Source organism: Gouania willdenowi, chromosome 2 (genome assembly GCF_900634775.1).
Source record: "Gouania willdenowi chromosome 2, fGouWil2.1, whole genome shotgun sequence".
In the NCBI taxonomy this organism is placed as follows: Eukaryota; Metazoa; Chordata; class Actinopteri; order Blenniiformes; family Gobiesocidae; genus Gouania; species Gouania willdenowi.
Genome location: NC_041045.1, coordinates 1,244,748 through 1,269,285, shown reverse-complemented (window position 1 = coordinate 1,269,285; position 24,538 = coordinate 1,244,748). Strand labels below are relative to the sequence as shown.

The following is a 24,538-nucleotide window of genomic DNA, read 5'->3' as shown; positions in this document are numbered from 1 at the left end:
TTTTTTATTCATGTTAAGTTTGAATCAATTATTTGGATAATTTTGTGTATTTCTGTTGTTTTTGTGTATTTTTTTGGTAAAAAAAAAAAAATTTAGTGTACTTTGTCATTTTGTAAAATGTTCTGTCGTCTTTGTGTATTTTTTGTCGTCTTGTGCAATTTTTTTGGTTGAATTTGTATATTTCTGTTGTCGCTTTACATATTATTCTCTTTTTTTCTGTTTATTTTTGTTGTCCTTGTGTATTTTTATGAGTTAATAATACAAAATTCTATATGAATTATTCACTAGACATTTACCCGAAAGGCTGCATGCACTTTCAAGTGTAATTATAACAATAATTTCAATGTTTATTGTGATCATTATTATAATAAATTAATTGTTTTTAAAGCATAGTAATCATAATAACAATAAACAAATGATAATAATAATAATAATTATAATAAACATTTCATTAAACTAATAATTTAATTCGTGGAGAAGAGCTAACGTAGCCCACTTCAGCGTGCTTCTGACGTCATCGCGTATACAAGGCGTCCGTCTCCCATGGCAACAGAGCACTCCTCAGTTTCCGTCTAGAAACATGGATTCGTTCACTGAAAGTGAAATGGCAGAAATAATGAAACTCCAGGTAGGAACGAGGGTCGGGACAGGTGAAGGTTTTTATTTTCGACTATTCCAAGCTTTCATAGTTTTGAACAAAGTTTAGAAATCTACAAAAAACGGCGTGTCAACATAGCGGTTGTTAGTGTTAGCCGACGGATGTTAGCTTCTTTGGCTTCCGGTTCTTTTAATTTTTCTGTCGATTTTTTTTTTTATATATATATATAAAAAAAAGCACAAAAATTGTATTTTACAACACACAAATAAATTGTATCTAAATAAATAAAACAAAGTATAGAAAGTAAACAAAAAATGGCGTGTAAACATAGTTGTTAGTGTTAGCTGACGGATGTTAGCTTCTTTGGCTTCCGGTTTCTTTCATTTTCTGTCGATTTATTTATTTACTTTTTTATTTAAACAGAAATCATATTTTGCATCACAGAATTTATAATATTTTTTTAAAAATGCAAATTAAAACAAACAAAAAAGTCCTGAAAAGTGAGAAACACAGACATAACAATAAAATAATTCATTATAAATGCATCTGCAGATGTTATGTCTGTCATTACTGTGTCTATAATTCTACATCTATATCACACTGTGGTTCCTAGGCAGATGAGGGCGTCCAGAGGCTCAGCACTCATTTCTCCTGGTCAGAGTTCAACGACCAACGACGACTTTTCCACCAAGATTTTGTCTACGACGCTGCTTGTTTTGCTACAGAACATGGATTTACCTGGGGAGATGTGATCAGAACAGCCGTTAGCGCCAAGGAGATCTTCCCTCAGCTGCACGGTCAGATCTGTGTGTTTTTGTTGTTGTTTCTGTTATTTGGCAGTAGTTTTGTACATTTTTCTGTTATTTTAGTGGGTTTTTTTTGTCATTTTGTGTGTTTTTGTTGTCATTTTGTATTTTTTGGCTATTGTTTGGTGTTTTTATTTTGTGCATTTACTTTTGGTTTTCACTCTATTCATCTACATCTATTAGGGCTGAGTTAACACAATGATGTTCCACCTTCTGAGGAACAATTTGGTGAAATAATAAATCATTAATATCCATCAGATCTTGATGTGACACGGCTGGCTTTGTTGCTGAAACACGTCCTATGTGAGGCTGTTCCAGATCTGACCCCCGTCCAACAATGTGAGCTCGCCCGTTACCTCACTGACACCCTATTGGTCCATCGGAGGCTCTTCCAGGCTGTGGTGGGAGGAGCTACCGATCAACGCGTGGTTCAGCTACAGCAGGAGGTGCAGCTGCCACCCGTAGTGTGTCCGTTAGCACTGGTAAGGCAGGGGTTCTCAACCTTGGGGCCAGGACCTTATTTGAACAATTTTAGCCCATTTTATCTTATTTTTACCCTTTTTCTGCGACTACACCAAACTTGCCATATTTTAACCTATTTTCATCACTTTTTCTTGCCATATTTTATCTCCAGGGTTCAGATGAACAGGAGTATGAAACTCTACAGAAACTACTTAAGCTAACGTTAGCACTGCAGGCTAAGGAGGAGGAGCTAAAGCGTCTCAGAGAAGGACCTCGAGTCTCTTTGACAAACAGCGCCACACGAGAAGACAATCAGGTGACACTCCTGACCAATCGGAACACACCGTCTTCACCTGCTGACCTCTTTCCTTCTGTGCAGGGTTTACAGGATGTGGTTCACAGTGCACTGAAGGCCACTGAGGAGCAGACTCGGGACACCCTGAACCAGGAGGCCAGTCTGCTGAGGGACATCCAGGAGCTTCAGCTGCAGCACCAGAGTTTGACCACCAGAGGGAGCAGCGGCAGCGGCAGCACCACTACCCCCCCACACACAGATACAGATACAGCAGGATCCACACAGAAACAGAAAAAAAGAAAAACTAAAAGTGGAAAGTCAGCAGCACATTAATAAACTGGTTGATTACAACAACTTACTGTGGTTTAGTGTGTTTTTCTAGTCATCTAGAGTATTTTTCTGTCTTATATTGTGTTTTTGGGTCATTTTGTGTGTTTATCTTGCGGTTTTGTGAGTCTTTGGAATAAATTTGTATAGTTTTCTCTTGTTTTGGGCATTTTTGTTTTTTTTTGGCTGTCGTTTTGTATTTTTCTGTGTTATTTTGTGTGTTTTTAAAATTATTTTATGCATTTTTGTTGGGGTTTTGTGAGTTTTTGGAATTATTTTGACTGGTTTTGTTGTAGTTTGTATTTTTGGCTGTGGTTTTGTATATTTTTTAGGTTATTTTAGTGTGTTTTTCTAGTTATTAGAATAAGTTCTTTTTCATATTGTGTGTTTTTACAGTCATTCTGTGCACTTACTCCTGGGGGCCACACAAAACTCCCCAACTCCCTCCATCCCTAATGTATCATTGGTACCAAATGATTTTAGAGACATTGGAGCCCTGCTTTAATATAAAAAAATAAATAACAATTTACCTAAATTATTTCCTACTTGGAAAAAAAGTTCATTTATTTTTTATTTATTTAATTCATCTCACATTTTTTTAAATTAGGGAAAATAACTAAATTGATTACGACTTCAAATCAAATTAAAAATACGTTTTTAAGGTGTACAATAAACGATCTGTAATGATGGAAACAGCGCCTCCATTGGTTTTAATGGTAATAGAACGTTAGAAGCAGCGTGTGGTGAAACGTGGTACTGCACCTTTAACAAAGTGGGTCGTCACAGGTAAAATTAATTAGCTGCTAATTAGCTTCTCAAACTGGGCCGAAGAGGACGAGCTGTGACTCCTGCTCCACCTTCATGTTCCTCCTGACAAGGTTAACCCTCTATGTTCTACATATTCACAATCAAATTAGCTTTATTTGTTGTTTTTGACGTTGATTTAACACTTTATTCCAGCACTGGGACGGTTAGCATCTTAGCATCTCACACCGGAAGGAAACGCGACGCACGTGAAGCTCAATCTGCACCACATGTGAGTTTTTTTTGTTCCATTTGTAAGATTATAAAGATGAAAAAACAAAAATATTGATGGTTTTTTAACATGTTAAATGTTACATTTATTATTTAAAGTCATATTTAGCTCCTCTAGCTAATATTTTATGGTTAATAAATATATAATTAACGGAAATGTAAAATTCCTGCATCAGATTTATCAATAACAAAGAAATACTTGTGTAGTAAACCAAAAATATTGAACAAAATTGATGCTAGGGAGGAAATAATTTACTTTATTTCTTCAGTTTTGAGCAAAACAATTTAATAAAATTATTACTTTTTTTTTGCAATAACAAAACATGGATGAGTGTCACAAAAAGAGAAGGGCAACTTTTATTGTTTTGTATCTTTTGTGTATTTTTTTTCTTTTCTTCTGTCATCTTTTGTGTGTTTTTGTTTTGTGTATTTGACATTTTTTGTGTCTGGACTAATTTTCAGTTTTATTTTCTTGGCCTTTTTTAAAAACAAATCTTTTTGGACTCTTGTTGTTGTTTTTTGTATCTTTTTGGAGCCATTTTGTGTATTTTCTTGTTCTGTGTATTTTTTGTAACTCTTTTGTTGTTGTTTTCATACCTTTTTAAAGTGATTTTGTGTATTTTTTTGGTTTATTTTGCACATTTATTTTACATGGCTGCAAACATTCAAAATAAAACACGTTTTTTATTTTATTTATTACGCGTCCCATCAGAGATTTATGTTAAGCCTGTGTGAGTGAATGTAAATCACGTGTTTACAACAAACAACTGAGGCTTGAAACGGGCGTCCAATCAATGAGCAGCAGTGATGATGTCATAAAAACATGGAGGATTTTCTAAAAATCTAGTTTCTGCTTTTAAATCAATGACTTTTTATCTTTTAATCTGAAGATGTCGATGGTCAACGTGGAGCGAAACGCTGACGTCTGTGATTAAATCAGCTGTAGATGTGTTCATGTTCATGCAGCAGAATGAGAATTAATGGAGGCCGTTTCCACTCCCTAATGAGGATGAAGGCTTGTGTCAGGTTAACCTTGGCCTTGCTAATTAATGCACATGTGATTCAGTCGCTGGGCAGACGGGGACATTACTCTGGGTCTCGCCTCACTGACTAATATATGTAGCACACCGATGTAAACATGAATCTATACATGCATACAATCCTCCTCCTCCTCGTGTCTGTGTGTTCATGTGTGACACACACACACACACACACTGGTTCTATGCACAATCCAATAACATTTTAGAGTTTGATTTAAAATAAATCATTGAAATGAGACACAAAGAGTAGAAATAAACAATGTTTTGGGATAAAATCACACATTTCTATGGGATTTTTCCTGTTAAACGGTTAGCTGAGGGTTAGCAGTGAGGCTAACGTAGCTATAGCGACTTTATCGTAGCATTTAAATGTAAAAATAATAACATTAGTTGGCCATATTAACCCTGTTTCTTTGGTTTGGTACAATTTCAGGAAGTTTATTAACCAGTAAATTATCTAAACAGAGAAAGATTTCTTAAAAAACAGTTATTTGTGCTTTTTCAGAGTGAGAGACGGTGATTCAAAAACAGTTCCATTATTATTGTTACATCTGTACCTTTATTATTATGAGCTTTGAGCTGAAAGGTTAAACACACTTTTTCTGTTGTTTTGTATATTTTTTATTACCATTTTATGTATTTTTTTGCATTGATTTTGTGCCTTTTATGCTGTATTTTTTGTAAATCTATTGTCTGTTGTAATTTTGTATATTTATTTGTAATTTTGCATATTTTTTTTTATCATTTTTTGTATTTCTGGTCATTTTGTGTAATTTTTTGTGCTTTGGTTTATTCTTTGTCATTTTGTGTGTTTTCATTTTATGTATGTTGTCATTTGTGTGTTTGTTGGAGTTTTGTGTATTTTTTGCTATCAGTTTATGAATTTTTTGCTGTCATTTTGTGCGTTTTATGTAGTCATTTTATGTATTTCTTGCTCGTGTATTTTTTTTTGTCATTTTCTCAATTTTGTCGTTGTCACTTTGGGTATTATTCTGTCATTTTGTCTATTTAATTTAATGTATATGTTGTGACTTTTTTGTGTGTATTTTTGTTTGTGTTTTGTTTTTTTTATTTTAGTCATTTTGTGTATTTTCAATGTGAATGTTTCAATTTTGCGTATTTTTTATTTTGTGTACTTTTAGAGTCTTTTTGTGTTTTTTTAAAAAAATTTTTTGTATATGTGACATTTACCATAAAGCCGTATATTATATTGAAATACTGTAAAGCTCTTTAGTAATGGAACATTTGTGTTGAAACGTTTCCTGTAGCTGCCGCTAGGTGGCAGCAAAAGCTTTAGAATGAATAACTGAGTTCTTTAACAAAGCACTGACATGAGCTGCTGCTTCTGCTGTTGTTTAGTGTTTTTTCTTTTAAAATAATGAATTATGACTATTTCTCCCTCATGTGAGCGCACAAGTCAGACAAACTGAAGCAAATTGTAATATTTGCGCGTGTTTTTGTGGCGTTTTTATTTATTGTTTGCAGCCGTTTCTTAAAGAAAACCAACAAAGACTCACACCAATGTTTAGAGAACACACACACACACACACACACACACACACACACACACACCTCTGGAACAGAACCAAGGCTTGTTGGCGAGCGCTGCTACAGCCACAATAGGTGATGCATGTCTTATTGTTCACCCACTCTGTTGTTTTTCTCTCTTTTGTCGCCTGAAAACCAGCGACTCTTAGGAAGCTTTTTACGGCTCCATGCGAAGAAGATATTTATTGTTCCTGGTGACGGGCAGAGCAGGAATAATTGTTGTTTGTGCAGACAAACAGGAATGTAATTACTAGGATTTCTCCAGCTGAAACAAAGCCTTGTGTCTCTAATAGACGATGAAGTTCAGTAAGTAGCAGTAAAATACGACTTCCTTGTAAAAACGCTGTAAACATGCTGTGAAGTATCAACGTTTGTCTGAGTTATTCCTTCAACACTCCCTAAATCTGCAGCTTCACAAGCCCAGCGTAATTAGAATTAGGAAAGACAGGGTTTGAGTTTCAAAATAAAAGCGTCGGCGGATGTAAAAGTGCAGCGTGTCACTTCCTGTCTCCCCTTAATCCCCATCATTTTGTGTATTTTTGTGCATTTTCTTGAGTCATTTTGTGTATTTTCAATGAATGTATTTGTTGCCATTTTGTGCATTTTTATATTGTGTTTTCCTCTGTTGTCATTTTGTGTATTTTTATTACTTTATGTATTTTTTGTGCGATTTGCTGCATTTTTTGGTGTCATTTTGTGTATTTCTTTGTCCTTTGGTCTATTTTGTTGTTGTCTTTTTATGTCTTTTTCTGTCATTTTGTGTATTTTTTGGAGCTTTTTTTGTGTTTATTGTTGTCATTTTATGTATTTTTTTGCTGTCATTTTGTGATAAGTGTTTTAATCTGTTTGTCATCATTTTGTGTATTTTTTGCTGTCATTTTTTTAAATTATTATTTTTTGTCATTTTGCGTCTTTTTTTCTGTGTATTTATTTCTCCTTTTGTCTGTTCTTTTCTTTTATGCATTGTTCTATTATTTTGTGCATTTTCTTGAGTCATTTTGTGATTTTTTTCAAAATTTTTTTGTGTATTTTTTTGCAGTCATTTTGTGTCTTATTTGATGTATTTCTTCAATCTATTTGTCATCATTTAGTGTATTTTTTCATTTTGTGTATTCCTTTGTTGTCGTTTTGCCTGATTTTTTCCTAAATCTTCAGTTTTCACAACTTAGTGTGATTAGAATTAGAAAAGACAGGGTTTGAGTTTCAAAATAAAAGCGTTTGTGGCTGTAAAAGTGCAGCGTGCCACTTCCTGTCTCCACTATAATTCCTCCATCATTACTGGTGGTGCTAATGGGAGGGTGGGAGGCCTATTTATGGCCATCAGGGAATAGAGGCTCCATCCAGTGGGTGAGGGGTTAATTACAAACAACTGAAGAGGTCAGAGGTGTGTGTCGGACCCTGGCTAATGGGAGAGGGGGGGGCTTGTGGTGGTGGGGGGGGGTAGATTTATCCTCATGCTGCGACACGGCGACAAATAGTGTGGAGGGTGAAGGCCGTTGGATGAGCAGTAGAGTCCGATGACGGATGGCGAGGGCCAATCAGAGCGTGTTCACTTATCACAGAGTCAGTCACACACACACACACACACACACACACACACACACACACACACACACAGCCTCTCAGCTCTTCCACATTACAGCAGCAGATAAGAAGCAGAAGAAGAAGAAGGACTGACAGGAAACCCAAATTAATTTACAAGCCATGATGGCGTTCCCGCGCTGATACAACCGTCTGGTACAATATGAAGAGACTCAGCCACTGCTATCTATGTAATTATAGTGAAGAGACCATAAGCCTTCCCTCCCTTTCTCTCTCCCTCCCTCTGCACTCCTTCTTCTTCTTCTTCTTCTTCTTTACAAGGAGAGTCAGTGGATGAAGAAATCACTGCTTCTTTATTTTAATGACGTTCAGACTCGTTTAATCACAGAAAATAAAATAAAACCAGCAGCACGATTGTTGCCAGATTGGACACACAGTTAGTCTGAGTGTGTAATTGAGAGATGAGATGGATTTTTGTGTGTTATTGTGGTCTGTTTTTTTCTACTTTTAGAATACTTTTATGTATTTTTGTCATTTTCTGTTTGAATGTTTTCTCTATTTCTGTTTTTGTCGTTTTATGTACTCTTTAGTGTCATTTGTGTATTTTTTGGTAATTTTGTCAAATTATTAATTTGTTTTTGTGTTTTGTATTTTTATTTTGTGATTTTTGTTGTCATATTTATTATCATGTAGTTTAGTCTTTGAATTTTATGTTTTGTCATTTTGTGGATTTTTTTTTTGCTATTTTTTGTATTTTTTATTTTGTGTAATTTTTGTTGTCATTGTAGTGTATTTCTGTCATGTTGTTTACTCTGTGTGCTTTTGTAGTCATGTTTTTGTGTTTTGAATATTCTCGTCTATTAATTTTGTCGTACTTTTTAAGTCATCCTTTTGTATTATTTTTTGTGTAATTTCTTTGTCTTTTGTATGTTTTTTTTGTGCTTTTTGTCTGTATTTTTGTGTAATTATGTAGTTTGTGTTTTTTTAAAGTTATTTTGTAGTTTTATTGTGTTTTTTCAGAATAATCTTGTTTATTTTTGTCTTTTTTTTGTAAATATTTCAGTATTTTTGTGAACCCATGTAGTCTGTGCGTTTTTAAAGTAATTTCATAGTTTCCTTGTGTGTTTTCGGATGAAATGTGTGTATTTTTTTGCTGTAATTGTGTAGACTTTGTGTTGCTGCAGGGATAAACAGGTCTGTGATCTTCTGTAGTTTTTTAATGGAGGTGAATCCTCATCGTAGCTGTGTGTGACGGTCTGAACCGTGGTGGAGTGGATTAGTGGAATCACGTTAACGTTACGTTAATAAACCGCTGATTAGTCGCTGCCAACGCTCGTGGTCGGAGATGATCCTCAACAGGAGGAGGTGACGAGTGTTTCTAAGCTTCTATTCATACACAACATTCATAATATTCATCTGTGTGTGTGTGTGTGTGTGTGTGTGTGTGTGTGTGTGTGTGTGTGTGTGTGTGTGTGTGTGTGTGTGTGTGTGTGTGTGTGTGTGTGTGTGTGTGTGTGTGTGTGTGTGTGTGTGTGTGTGTGTGTGTGTGTGTGTGTGTTGGATCCTGGTGGAGACGGACGAGTGTAAATCCAAACGCTGAAAACTCCATTAGGCTGAGTCAGTGATGCGTCTGCACTGCAGTGTAGGACAGCTCTGTAAATCAGCTTCTCTTTTTCCACAGCGCGTACACACACACACACACACACACACACACACACCCGGGGGACCTGTGCTGCTACAGCGTTAGATCCAATCCTCTAATCCAGGTCGAACCAACCACTGACATGTGCACGAGCTGATGCTGCTGCATGCGCACACGCCCTTCTCTTTGTGCTTCATTATCCACCTCTACAGTATGAGGAGAGATTTATCTCAAATATAGTCACTAATAGATCTACAAACAGATTTTCACACGTTTCATTTTTAGATTTGTAAGTGTTTTTTTTTTTTTTTTTAGATTGTCACGTTTTTTAGATTTTTTTCTCGTGTTTCTTTGATTTTCAGATTTTTTCAGATTTTCATGTTTTTTTTTTTCAGATTTTCACGTTTTTTTTATTTTCGCCCATGTTTTTTCGATTTACAAGTGTTTTTCAGATGTTCACGTTTTTTTTCAGATTTTCACATTTTTTTTAGATTTTCACGTTTTTTAGTTTTTGTCCATGTGTTTTTCAGATTTTCACGTGTTTTTTTTTTTCAGATTTTCAAATTTTCTTTAGATTTTCTCGTTTTTTTTTTTTCAATTTTCAGGTTTTTTAGTTTTTTGACGCGTTTTAGATTTTCAGGTTTTTTTTTTTTTCAGATTTTCATGTTTTTTAGATTTTCATGTGTTTTTTTTGTAATTTTCACATTTATTTTTAATTTGTCACGTGTTTTTTTTGTAATTTTCACATTTTATTTTTAATTTGTCACGTGTTTTTTTTTTGTAATTTTCATGTTTTATTTTTAATTTGTCACGTGTTTTTTCAGATTTGCACATTTCTCAGAAACATTGACACAAATTACGTATGTGAAAAATACATGTGAAAATTGTAAGTAAATTTGTAAATATTTTTGAGACCAATCTCTCCCCATTCACCTGACCATGAACCCTCTAACCAGACCTCCTCTGGGCCTCAGACCACAGATTGATTTTAAGCTTCTTTTGTTTCTGAACAAACTGAACCAACACAAACACTCGGCGATCGTTTGGTTGACCTCATTTCACAGTTTGCTGAATTTTCCCTCACACACACACTCACGCACACACACACACACTGTAAAATAAATGGATTTGGAGTGTGTCCGCCTCGTCTTAATGCGGTGGCCAGTAAAGGCTGAGTGAGGCCGAGCAGGTGTGAGACACTTGTCTGTGGAATGTGGAGGAGCCAGACCTCAGACCTCCCACCAGGACCGGCTTCCTCACTGTGTGTGTGTGTGTGTGTATTACTGTGTGTGTATTACTGTGTGTGTATTACTGTGTGTGTGGGTGGCGAGCGGGCGATCACCACCTGCTCTCCACCTAATTTCAGTTTTTCTCAGGACTCGGGAACGTTGCGCGGCGCTCGGCGGGGGTTAAATCCAAATTGTTACGTGTCAGATTGCAAAATTAAACGAGCAGCGTTTCATAATAAACCTCGAGGCGTTCAAATCTGTCCGAATTCACAGTTTCACTTTCTGTAATCGGCAGCAGCTGAAGGTGAGACACCAATTTAATGTTATGCTATAAAGCAGAGGTGGGCAACTGGAGGTTCGGGGGCCACGGGCGTGACAACAAAAATGCAAAAAAATTGCTTGAAATTACAATATGTTTAAAAAAAATACATAAAAATGGTTTTTAAAACACTCAAAATGACTGGAAATGGAAAACAACACCAAAATCCTATACAATGACACAAAAATTAAATGACAATATTGTCAAGCAAAATGACTAAAAATACAAAACTGGAAAAAAAATATGCGTAAAATGACAAAAGAACGCTACAAAATGACACAAATGCCAAAAATGACAAGAAAAAAATCATTAAATGACAATAACTATCAACATTTATGTAATAATACAAAACAACAAAGTGCACAAAATCACCAAAAATACATGAAATGACTTCAAAAACACAACAAATGATTTTCAAAAATACAACAAAAAACACATTAAATGACCTACATGCAATTACTCGACACAAAAGACAGGAAAAATACACAAAATGGCTACAAAAATACAGAAAACGACACTAGAAACACACAAAATGACTAAAAATCCAGAAATAAACACCAGAACTTTGAATGTGGTTAAAAATTACATTAATGGCTCAACATAGGTCACATATATTATTATGTATTTGGTGGAAAAGTGGTGGAAAGGGTTTATAAGTGCTGAGAAGACATTGAAATGTGATGTAGAAGTGTCAGAAATGGGAGTAATGTTGCAAAAATGCATTTAAAGGAGCAAAAAAGTGATGAAAATAGGTTAAAATATGGAAAGTTTGTTGTAGTTGTTAAAAAAATATTCTTAGTTTGTTGAAGAGACTGTGGGATTGAACTCATGACTTTATTGGTGCTCACTGTGCAGTGTTGATGAAGCTCCTGGAGGTAAAACGTGTCTGATGACGTGTTGATGCTGATGCTCTGACAGAGGAACACTTGTTACGTTATAAACACACACACAGTGTGTCTCAGTGTTTAGCTGCTAATGCTAATGCACTCAGTGTGTTGTTGTTTTTGTTGTAGCTCAGCATTAATTCAGGCTTATCAGCTCAGCAGCACACGGCGTGACTCAGCAGAAAAGCGTGCGTTAACGTAGATTAATGCCTCCTGCGCTAACAACAATTAGCAGCAGCGATCACCCTTTCAAACACGAGCTAACGAGAAAAGTTTGTTTGTTTGTTTGTAGAATGCAGCAGCACATCAAAGGCAGACGCTCCTGTTTAATTCCTCTTTCCTGTTATTTTTGTTTTTCTACATGGTTATTTATGTTTTATTTATTTTCCTGTTATTTTTGTTATTTCCTATATTGTTGTTTTTGTGTATTTTTGTTTAATTATTTAACTTATTCCTGTTATTTTTGTGTATTTTTCTTGTCATTATATATTCTTTTTTGTGTACTTTTGCTGTTTGATGTATATTCCGATTATTTTTGTTGTTTTCTATATTTTTATTTTTGCCTATTTATTTTCCTATTATTTTTGTGTATTTTCTGTTCTATTTTTTTCTCTCTTATTTGTGTATTTCAGATGTTTTATATATTTTTTGTTGTTTTCTATATTGCTGTTTTTGTGTACTTGTGTTTTCGTTTAGTTTTTTTTTTTTTTAATTTTTGTGTATTTTTGTTGTCGTTAAACAGTGCCTTGCGAAAGTATTCGGCCCCCTTGAAATTTTCGACCTTTTGGCACATTTCAGGCTTCAAACATCAATGTGACTTTAAACATGAGAATCAAACCAAAGCTGAGGTTTGAATGATTTCCTCTCTCTCACACACATACACACACACAATTCCACTCTATGGTTTACATCTTTGCATTTGCTTTTCTCTTCCCATCTGTCATCACTCTATTGTTCCCTCCTCTTCCTCCTCTCTCTCTCGCTCTCTTTGTCTGCCTCTCCTCCATCTCGACCCGTTTCTTTTTTTTTTTCTGGCTTCTTATGAAGTGTGAAAAATGATCTTGTGCAGGATGAAGTGGACAGAATTCTCGGGCGTAATGGCCTGACAAAATGAATCGCGGCCTTCCTCGCCATCCGTCAGCGCTCGGAGGCGACGTCGGTTAAGATCTGTGAAGGTGCTGCCTTATTGATTACGGCTTGTAACTACAAAGTGTCTGATTCAGTGCTCGTGGCGTTGGCGTGTGAGGGAGGAGGGGGAGTGGGGGGGGGGATGTAGTAGTGGAGGCTCTTAAAAATCCACCTTTGATAGATTTTAAAATGGTGAAATATTGATCCCTGCCCCCCAGTCCAAGGCCTGGACCAGCGGACACACGTTTACCGCTCGCCTCCATCAGTCACCGTGACAACAGGAGGAAAAGGTTTGGAAAGAGGAATAAATCAGGAGCGTCTGCCTTTGATGTCCTGTCTCTGCCTTTGATGTCCTGCTGCATTCTACAAACAAACATCCACAGCAAACAAAATCACGCAGAATTACGCAGAGAAAACACAAGACGACGACAAAAAGTAACTGAAAAATAAATAAAACGACAATAAAATACACAAAAATAAATAAAATGATAAAAGTACACAAAAATAACAAAATAAAACAAAAATAACAATACAGAAATACATAACACATTTATTTTTTACTTGTATTTTTGTTGTTTTATTTTCCTTTATTTTTTGTTTTTAATATTTTGCATATTTTGTTGTCTTTTTATTTTTGTGCATTTTTGTTGTTTTATTTATTTTTCTTTATTTTTGTGTTTTTAATATTTTGCAATTTTGTTGTTTTTTTATTTTTGTATATTTATGTCGTCCTTTCATTTATTTTCCTGCTATTTTTGTGTATTTCTGATGTTATTTCATTTATTTTCTTATTTTGTAGCCGTTTTGTGTTTCTTTAGTAACTGTGTGCTTTTTTTTGTTGTCGCTTTGTGTGTTTTTAGCATCATTTTGTGTGTGTGTGAGACAGGAAATCATTGAAACCTCAGCTTTTGGTTTGATTCTCATGTTTAAAGTCACGTCCAACCACCGCAGCGGCGTTTGACGGATGAAAAACGCTGCGTAAATGTAGAAAAAGGAGCAACAAAAGGGCAGAAGAAGAAGAAGAGAAAGAAAAAAGAAAGAATACAACAGTAACAGTTCGTCTGAGGAACTGAAAAAATCACTCGGGGGTTAAATTGATTTTTTTTTCCTCCCTCGCTGAAAGCATTTTATCGCCACGAGCAGCACACGGCGGCAAAGTAACCATGAACAAGTCCCACTACGCAGACGTATTGTGTTTACAAAACAGCAAAGTGGTAAATTAGTCGAGCTATAACACACACACACACACACACACACACTGTTAGTGTTTAGTGTGTGTGTCGTTCATCAGACGATGGAGCAACGTTGGATCCATCCTCGCTACGAAACCACAACAGCTGCTGTGTGTGTGTGTGTGTGTGTGTGTGTGTGTGTGTGTGTGTGTGTGTGTGTGTGTGTGTGTGTGTGTGTGTGTGTGTGTGTGTGTGTGTGTGTGTGTGTGTGTGTGTGTGTGTGTGTGTGTGTGTGTGTGTGTGTGTGTGTGTGTGTGTGTGTGTGTGTGTCACACTGGCCGTGGTCTCGCCCTATGTGTGAGGATTAGCACCTACTCTCTCTCTCTCTCTCTCTTATTAAAACTTGGTTTTGTTTTGTTTACCTTCCTGTTCACACGCAGCGATGATCAAAACATGATTTATTTATAACTTTATGATCACATTAAAGTGGAAATGTGTTAAATGTGTCACCAACAAACAAAATATGTGCACATGTAATGTATTTACTGACAAAAACTAAACTAAAAAACAATTAACATACTTTTTTGTAGGATTTTAATTCAATAATATTGTTTTTAAATGTATTTATTAATATGGTGTATATTTGTTGTCATTTTATTGTTATTTTTCTGCACTTTTGCATATTTACCTATTGTTATTTTTATGTTGTTATATATATTTCTATTATAATGTACTTTTGTTGTTGTTTTTTTGTTATATTTGTTGTCATTTTACAGTATATATTTCTATCATTTTTGTGTATTTTTGTTTCATTTGTTTTTCTGCACTTTTACTTATTTTCTTATTATTTCTGTGTATTTTTTGTTGTTATATATATTTCTGTTATTTTAATGTACTTTTGTTGTTATTTTATTAGTTTTTCTTGTTATTTTTGTCATTTTACAGTATATATTTCTGTTATTTGTGTTTTATTTGTTTTTCTGCACTTTTACGTATTTCCTTATTGTTATTTCTGTGTATTTTTTGTTATATATATATATATATATATATATATATTTATATTCCTTTTATTAGGTTTTCTGTTATTTTTGTTGTCATTTTACAGTATATGTTTCTGTTATTTTTGTGTATTTTTGTTTTATTTGTTTTCCGTTATTTTTGTGTACTTTTGTTTTTGAATATTTTTTCTGTTATTTTTGTATATTTTTATTCTCATTTTCTATATATATATATACTCCCGTTATTTTTGTGTACCTTTGTTTTATTTATTTTCCTGTTAATTTTGTGTTTTTTTTGTCATTTTATCCATGTTTCTGATAATTTTGTGTATTTTTATTTTATTTATATTCCTGTTATGTTTGTGTACTTTTATTTATATGTATATTCCTGTGATTTTTTTGGAGTCATCTTGTGTTTTTTTTGTTGTTTTCTAGTATAGTCCATGGGGAGCGGCCATGTTGGGGCAGTGTTTACCTGATATCGTTCTGATTTCTCTACATTTCCTGTGATATGATGTTATTTATCACAGGAAACAGAAGGATGTGAGTCTGAGAGGACGTAGATGTGATTTAGAGGAACGTACTCGTCACTGAGCCACCGGCGCCACCGACACAACGTCCTGATGTCTCCATGAGATTCCGAGGTGAGCAAACACGTCGTCCACCGTGTCCAACAGACTAACATGTATTTCTTCTTCCTATAAGGACTTTTAACAAAAGTTACAGATTAAACCTTGAGTTACATTATAATATTAAATAGAGTTCATATTCACTATAGGGTCATTTCAAACCAGAGACGCACAACTTTTAACACAAAACGTGATCAGCATTTAGAAAAATTACCAATCTGAGGATTAACACAATGAACAACAAAGACTTTCTTTGTGTTTTGTATATTTTTCTGTCAATTTTGTGTATTTTTTAAATCATTTAGTATATTTTTTTTAATCAATATTTTGCATTTTTGTAGTGGTTTTTTTAAATGTTCCTGTTATTTGTGTATTTTTGTTTTATTTCTTTTCTTGTTATTTTTTTATGTATTTTTGTTGTAGTTGTTTTTGTGCATTTTTGTTCTATTTATTTGTAGTTATTTTGGTGTTTTGTTTATTTTAATTTATTTTGTAGTAATTTTTTGAGTAATTTTGTGAATTTGTTGTTTTATTTATTTTCTTATTTTTGTGTATTTTTAATGTTTGACTTTTTAATTTTGTGGTCATTTTCTGTTTGTGTAATTTTTGTCGTAATTTATTTGTATTTTTGCTTTTTGTTTTTAGATTTTTTTTGGGGGGGGGGGGCACACAATATTAGACAGAAGTCACATGTCTTTTAAGCATCATAAAATCCACAAGTGTGGAATAAAAGGTGTGCGCGCGGCAGGATTTTGTAATTGTCCCTTCAAAATAAAAGTGGTGCAGATGTGAAACGTGGTCTTGATCAGCTCAGCTTTTACTTTCTGTTTAATGGACTGAAGCAGGAGATGGAATCAGTTTTCCTCTTTAATCTTCTTCATTCTTCATCTGTTTCTGTTTTTCTTCTTCTATCTTCCTCTAAATCTTCCTCTAACGTGGTCATGTGACGCTAACGCTAACCTGACTGCTGACTCAGCGTCTCTGTCGTAGGAGGTAGTGAGCTGTGTGACGCCGTGCGAGAAAGTTCACTCTAAAGAGCTTTTATCACAGGGGGGCGGGGCCACAAAGATGTGTTCTGAGGGTCACGTGATCAGCATTTAAAATAGTGGTAAACATTAACACAGGAAACATCAAAGGCTTTGTGTGTGTTTTAGTTTTTATAACTTAATCACTTTGAGATTAATAATCTGTCCTGGTTTTTGTGTTTTTTGTCATTATTTTGTTATTTTACTGTCTTGTTTGTTTCTCTGTGATTCTGTTGTTTTTTTTGTCTCAGTCTACCCCAGGGCAGCTGTGGCTATAATGTAGCTTACCACCACTGGTGTGGTTGTTGTGAGTGAATAATGGTTTCTGTAACGCGCTTTGAGTCTGTTTGAAAAAAGTTATATTAATGAATTCATTATTATTCTAAATGTTTGTTTTTTTGTTGTTGTTTTTGTGTATTTCTCTTATGTTTGTGTTGTGGAGTGTATCTTTCTGTTATTTAGTGTATTTTAGCTTTTGTTTTGTGGATTTTTCTGTTACTTTGTGTTTGTTTTTTTGCATGTTTTTCTCTCATATTTCTGTGTAATTCTGGAATTTTTGTGTGTTTTATGAGTCATTTTGTGTATTTTTGATGTAATTTTCTTTACATTTCTGTTATTTTTCGATACTTTTCTCAGTCATGTGGTGTGTTTTTTTTTTTTTGACAATTTTTTTTGACATTTTGTTGTTATTTTGTGTATTGTTTGTTCCTGTTTGTCTTTTGTACACATTTATTATTTTTGTATATTTTTCCCAGTCGTCGGGTTTGTTTTTGGACAAATTTTTTGACATTTTGTTGTTGTTTTGTGTATTTTTCCGTCACATTGTGTTAGTGTTTTTATTTGTATGTTTTTCTCGCGTTCTGTGTAATTCTCTCGTGTTTTTTTCTTGGTGTTTTGTGAGTCATTTTGTGTGTTTTTGTTGTCATATTGTGTCATTGAATCTCCAATCTTTAGTTTGGAGTTTCTCTGCTGTTTCCAGGCTGGCCAGGAGGGGGCGCAACTCCACTGGCCTGAGAGTCCAGTGGAGACTCTTTCTTCTTCTTCTTCTTCTTTTTGGCTCAGTTTTGCACGGCTGTGATTTTTTCTAATGTGTCAGAACATTTGTGAGAATAAAGCAGGGACACATTTTAATATTTAAATAAGCTCTAACATGATTAAAACCTAAATATTTGGAAACTATGAATATGTGGTGGATGAATGTGTGTGTGTGTGTGTGTGTGTTAGCGTTTGGATATATGACAGAATCAGACACAGGTTAAGTAGCTCAGAGGCGGCGACAAAAGCCAATTTCCGTTCGTCTTGTTTCCTTTTGTGCCTGAAGAACATTGGAGGATTGAAGCTGTCAATCACGGCCCCAGAAACCAGCATGTCGCCTCTACCGCGAGACAATGAGGACTTCTCCTTTTTTTTTCCTTCTGCTTCTCGCAGCCTTTGAAGGGCTTTAATGGCATTTCAGGGGAAACAAAAGGACGGCCTGTGTTCACGCCAGCAAAACACACAACGCGTCGTGTAGGGACAGAAAGAGACAGAGAACGTTTATTTAAATTACTATCATCATTATATGGGGAGAGATTTGTCTCACAAATATATTCACAATTTGGATTTTTCACACGCACAATTTGAGTGTTGATGACGTTTCTGAGAACACGTGAAAATCTGAAACATTTGAAAATCAAAAACACGTGAAAATAATAAAAAAAACACTGGAAAATATGAAAAACATTAAAAAAAAATCTATAAAAACACACATGGAAATTGTGGATATATTTGTGAATATTTTTGAGACCAATCTCTCCGTACCATTGGCCCTGATGTTGAAAACCAAACACTTCACGTGTTGATAGTTTACTCAGGAGGGGAAGGACAAAAACACAGATTGGAGAAAGTTCCCGCGGCCGGCCAACCGTCTCACACACACACACACACACACACACACATCAAAGTGAAGACATTGTGGATGAGGAACAATGGCTGCCGTCACAGTCCAGCGGTTGGTGCGTCGTCTCCAGAATCCCCGTCGGATGGCGAGATCGTTGGATCATCAAAGCACCAGATGCACAACGAAGGAAGACAAGAGAAGAAGAATATTATCACGGGCCGGGGCCTCGGAGGGGGAATCCTCTAAAGGAAGCTCCTGGAGTGTCTCCTTCAAACACGGAAAAGCAGGAAAATGATCGTTTTCATTTCCTCTATAGTCTCACACAGTGACTGTGAGGTTAAATGTTGTGCATTTAGGCTAAATTTGTATCGTCCAGAATCATGTGATGCTCAGAATTCTGGCATTGAATGATGAGTTTAAAGGAGGAGAAATAAATGACGTCAAAAGCACAGAATTACAGAAAAATATACAAAAAGAGACCAAAAATTTAGTCAGACTATAAAGATGTAATGACTTCTAAATATACAACATTAGGACAACAACAAAATGCACAAAATTTACTCCAAAAAATACAGAATAATTACTTTAAAAACACAAAACTACAACAGAAAAACGTCAATACAATACTTTGACACCAAAAAATACTTTAATAATATAAACTGACAAAAAAATACACAATTATGAAAGCAAAAAAAAACAGAAAAATTTACAAAAAAAACACAGATGTAATGACTGTAAAATATACAAAATGAGGGCAAATCAGGACACAATACACCAAATGACACGAAAAACACACAATAAATACTTTAAAAACCCAAAACAATTATTTCCACAATAAAATACACAAAAATAACAATTTATAAATAGCAAATTAACAAACTGACACAAAAACATACAATATTCCAAAAATTACTTTTAAAACAAAAATAAACAAAATGACTTAAATACACTCAAAACCCAATACAATTACAAAATAATACACTAAATGACTCCAAAAACACACATTAATTACTTTAAAAACACAATTTTACAACAAAAATAAATGAAATGACTTAAAACCAGTAAAATTTCTGAAAAATACACAAAAGTACAATTAAAATAAACAAAATGACTTAAAACACGTACAAAACCCAGTAAAATTACAGAAAAGGACACAAAATGACTCAAAAACATACACAATTACAAAAAAGACAAGAATAAGAGACAAAATGATTCCAAAAAGAGACAAAAATTACTTTAAAACACAAAATGATGCCAAAAAACCTCAAAATGACTTAAAACACATATATAACAGTAAAATTCCAGAAAAATACACAAAATGACTCCAAAAACGCACATTAATTACTTTAAAAACACAAAAGTACAATTAAAATGAACAAAATGACTTTAAACACTTACAAAACCCAGTAAAATTACAGAAAAATACACAAAATGACTCCAAAACATACACAATTACAAAAAAGACGACAATAAGAGACAAAATGACTCGAAAAACACACATTAATTACTTTAAAAACACAAAATTATGACAAAAACAAGTAAATAATGACTTTGACATAGAAACACACACAAACAGCTGATTTGGTGTCATCCATCATCATGTGATGCTCAGACTTGTGGCGGTGAACGATGTGGAATAATGTCTCCCAGTCAGCTGGAGCACATGGGAATGCCATCAAAGCTCTGGGAAGCGTCTGTGGAGGTCCGTGGAGTCCGGCTCAGCCCCGACACTTCAAACCACAGCCGGACCGCGGCGGATAATGTGAACCATGAACGTCTGAGAGCAGAAAGTCAATAAAAGATCAGGAAAAAACACAGACGGGAAGAAAAGCAACACTAATCACAGCTGATCATTGATCCCAGGGCTCATTAATGGGAGTCCTTAGGATTTTAATGAAGAACTGAGACCTAAACGTGGATAAATCTCCACCAATCGGAGACTTTCTCATCCAAAGAACAACTGTAAAGTATCCAGCAGCATTATTTCCATTAAAAACATCACACAAACTCCAACTTAACAAAAAAAAAACCACACTTGGAATGACATCGTCATGTTAGAAAATACTTTTTTACTTAAATATTAGTAGAATTACTAGTAGTAGTAGTTATTTTGTTATTTAGAGAAAAATTAATTTTCAAACCTTACAAAGTCTCAAACAATGATACAATATTAGAAATATTTACTTCTAAAAAAAATACCCAAAACGGTAAATAATCATTAATATATTAGGGTTGGGATGATAAACTGAGTTCACTATACGACAATCCATAATAAGCTTGTGATAACGATATTTTTGAATGAAAGATGTCGTTGCTTTGTTTGTTTTTTGTCTGTGTAATTCTGGATTTTTATGATTTTATGAGTCATTTTGTGTATTTTTGTCATCATATTGTGCTTTTGGAATCCTTTTTGTTGGGCATAGCACTCATTTGTAAAGTGGCTGGTCCCTCCTTTACCCAGCCCTGATTGGCCAGGGCTAAAGCCACTCCCATAGTTTGATATCACCAATTTCTACAGGCTCTGAGCTTTACAACGCTGTGTCAATCATTCTGATTGGTCAAAGCGTTACTGAATTAAGACACATGCGTAACGGCACCAAAGAGTGGAACCAAAATTAGCATTACGCATGGCACCACAGAAACCTGATGGATAGCGTGTTTATTTCAAGCCAAATTGCGACACCTAGTGGTCAAACAATCAATCAATCAATTTGACTGACTCTAGTTACACACTTCTGGAAAACTGTGGCACCAAAGTTCAATTATTTCTTTCTTTATAGCCTTCACTAATGAGAATTTTTTTTTAAAATATTTGATGTAAATATCTAGTTTTTTTTGGGTGGACTACAGATTTCTGTACTTAAAACATGATTTATTGTCACTCAGTGTCATATATTAACATCATTTCACATCATCTGTAACCATTAAGTGTCGGGTGTGGGGTTTTTGGAGAAAAGAGGCTGGGGGGTTAACGGGATTTACAAAAAGCAGCCATTCATTAGCGTGCATGTGCTGTGACCTCACAGGTAATTTATACTGAGTTTTAGCTGATGAAGCATTTTCTCTGTCGGTTTCATGAAAGTGGGGGATTGTGAGCAGAGAAACGCTGATGCAGAATAATCCAGGAGGCCGTAACTTTTTATTTTAACCCACAGCGACGCAAAAACAAGCCATAAACAAAACGTTTGCAAACAACTAGATACGCCCCCCCCCGCCCCTCCCCCTTTATTTATTTTTGCATGTTTTTCAGTGTTAAAAACACAGTTTGTACACTGACACAGTGCGTGGGTTTATAGTTGAGACTTGGAGGCTTTTCTGCAGCAGGAGGATGAAGTGGGCCTCAGTGATGATGATGATGATGATGATGAGCGTGTGCTAACATTAAAGATGAATGGCGTGCAGTGGTTTCCTGTTTCTACAGGAGCTGCTGGAGGTGGGACTGGAAACATTGGCTGTGGTGGATGCAGTTTATGTGATTTATTTGATTTTATTTGAGGTTAAGCAGTTTGTATTTCAAAAATACATTAATATAATAAAAAATATACAATAATTAGATATAATTCTTCTGTTGCACACATTAAAACCCAACATTAAACGTAAAAAAAGATGAAAACTAAATTAAAAGTCAAACACAAGTAGGAAGCATGGATATTTCCTGAACATTTGATCAAACTCCATGTAGACTGTCATTTTAGATCATTTTTGCAAACCTTTACTGTAATTCTGTGTTTTAAAGTAATTTTTGGGAACATTTCTGTTTTTATTGTCTTTTTTGCATTTTTTGTTCTTCTGTAATTCTGTATATTTTTTGTCATTTTATGTTTTTTAAAGTAATTGTCTTTTTTTTGTTGGATTTTTTTCTTTAATTCTTTACATTTTTCTGTCATTTTGCATTTTTAAAGTAATTTTTCTCTCTTTTTTTGGAAACATTTCTTCTATTTTTATTTCGCAATTTTTTTTTGTATTTTTCTGTCATTTTTTTACTTTTAAAGACATTTTTGGAAACATTTGCTCCGCCTTTTTTTCCCTCTATTTTTGTGTATTTTTCCTGTTAAACCAAGCAGGCGCTCTTCTCTCTTCACTATTTGCAACTTCCTGTTTCTCACTCTTACTTTTGACCTTTTTCTTCATCCAAACCAATATTTTCTGCCTGTGAATCGCTGCAGGCATCAATAAAAAAAAAAAAAAAAAAACGGCATCAATTTCAGCCTTGTTAAGGCCTCCACACACACACACACACACACACACACACACACACGCACACACGCTGCTCTGCTGCCAGTGAACAAGTGGCTACACGCTGGGTGAAAACAGGGCACGGTGAGGAGCTCTCAGTCACTTTCCATTAATCCCTCCTTCTCTGTGCTTGACGGGACTTTAAAAGGACACTTTTTTAACAAGGGGTGTGTGTGCGTGAGTGTGTGTGTGTGTGTGTGAAGGGGCCACAGATATCGATTGATCCCCTCCTCCGGCGGTATCTGTGCCGTACAGACCTGTCATTAGTTCACGCGTGAAACGTGTATGAGTATGAAAAAAAAAAAAAAAAAGCGCCACAGTTTCCTCCACAATGTGCGTCCGGCGTCGCATCCGGGCCTCGTTGTGATTCCCAGACAGCGCTTGTATCATGCTAATAGCATGGATGGGATGATGATGATAATAGGAGAGGGAGAGATCGGGAGCGCCGCTGCTTGAAATGATTAGAAGGGTCGCCGCCATTATTCGCCGCGCCTTTGTGTGCGCTGTAATGAATATCGAGGGGCGCACTTTGAGGAACTAACAGCCTTTTTAATCCTTTAATCCTGAGGAAAAGCAATTTCACCCCTACACACACACACACACACACACACACACACACACACACACACACACACACACACACACACACACACACACACACACACACACACACGGGGCTCAGTGTGTGTGTGTGTGTGTGTTTAACCTGCTCCCGTTAATTTCTCGGCTCAGAGCGCCGCTGATCCTGGAGATTAGCTTCATTAAAAGCTGGTATTGTAGCCACGCTGTGGATCAAGTGAGCAGATAGGGAAGCGTTATCATCCCCGTGTAGGTCCACGCACGCACACTCCGCCCTGACCCCCTACACCAGTGTTTTTCAACCTTTTTTGAGCCAAGGCACATTTTTTTCATTGAAAAAATCACGAGGCACACCACCAGCCAAACATGTTAAAAAATGATACTCTGTAGCCTATATTAACAATATAGCCATTCTCATCAAAGTGTCTTGAATAGGAATCAAATAAACACAAAGAATAAAGGACTTTATCATCATTTGTATTTCTTCTTTCAAATAAAAAGTGCACTTAACATGTCCACTTCAAAAATACAGCTTGAACATAACAAATGAAACAACAATGTGGTCTTAAAGGTAGTAGAAAACGTCAAAGTGTTTTGCAAACTCTAATTCTGTCCAAAATTATTAATTACCAGGAATACAGAAATATCGTGCTTATTATGACAGAAGCAATAATATTTGGGAAAGATTTCACTGTTCTACACTGAGAATCCAAATGAAACATAACTCTCGCTGTATTGCCTCGAGCTCACCGTCTTTGCTTTCTTTCCTCCACTCATACTAGGGCCTTCTTCTGGGTCCGAATTTTGTCCAGGGCCCAGTTCGGAATTGGTATTTTTCCTCTTCAAAAACTTCTCCATCACTGTCACCGTAGTTTCGCTTACCCACAATGCTTTTACCGCCAGCTGTCACTTTCATGCCTCACTAATTCTCTTGTCTCAACGGACAATGCAATTCGCTACCTGCTGCCATCTAGTGTTATGGAAGAGTTTTACATGATTACGCTCTCAAGGTGGGTTCACACCGAACGCGACTGAAGTGACTGAAGCGATGCGATTACATTAAAAATCAATGTAAATGACGCAACGTCAATTTATTCCCCCCTCAGCGACGCGACTTGCATGATCAAAGTTGAAAAATTTTAACTTTTTAAGCGACGTGAAGCGA

General features: G+C 35.3%; 2 protein-coding genes and 1 long non-coding RNA gene across 5 annotated transcripts in view; 2 read left to right on the top strand and 1 right to left on the bottom strand.

The window, feature by feature from the left end:
• Nucleotides 1-24,538, bottom strand: part of mrps9 (mitochondrial ribosomal protein S9) — a 465,929-nt gene that overhangs the window by 134,905 nt on the left and 306,486 nt on the right. The window lies entirely within an intron of this gene.
• Nucleotides 534-2,494, top strand: c2h8orf74 (chromosome 2 C8orf74 homolog). Its single transcript, XM_028472366.1, has 5 exons — nucleotides 534-628; nucleotides 1,212-1,395; nucleotides 1,663-1,886; nucleotides 2,039-2,182; nucleotides 2,246-2,494. The coding sequence occupies exons 1-5, from the start codon at nucleotides 581-583 to the stop codon at nucleotides 2,492-2,494; spliced, it is 849 nt and encodes a 282-aa protein (XP_028328167.1). The 5' UTR covers nucleotides 534-580.
• Nucleotides 3,245-24,538, top strand: part of LOC114473577 (uncharacterized) — a 119,466-nt gene continuing 98,172 nt past the window's right edge. For all 3 annotated transcript variants that reach the window (XR_003675265.1, XR_003675267.1, XR_003675264.1), the window contains exons 1-3: nucleotides 3,245-3,366; nucleotides 3,449-3,524; nucleotides 15,556-15,669. This is a non-coding gene — a long non-coding RNA (uncharacterized LOC114473577). The remainder of the gene's footprint in view (nucleotides 3,367-3,448; nucleotides 3,525-15,555; nucleotides 15,670-24,538) is intronic.

Excerpts from the sequence above, each read along its gene's own strand:
- c2h8orf74 (XM_028472366.1), top strand. The coding sequence starts at position 581 with ATGGATTCGTTCACTGAAAGTGAAATGGCAGAAATAATGAAACTCCAG. Across the intron at positions 629-1,211 it reads CAGAAATAATGAAACTCCAG|GCAGATGAGGGCGTCCAGAG; the intron begins GTAGGAACGAGG and ends TGTGGTTCCTAG. Across the intron at positions 1,887-2,038 it reads TAGTGTGTCCGTTAGCACTG|GGTTCAGATGAACAGGAGTA; the intron begins GTAAGGCAGGGG and ends TTTTATCTCCAG.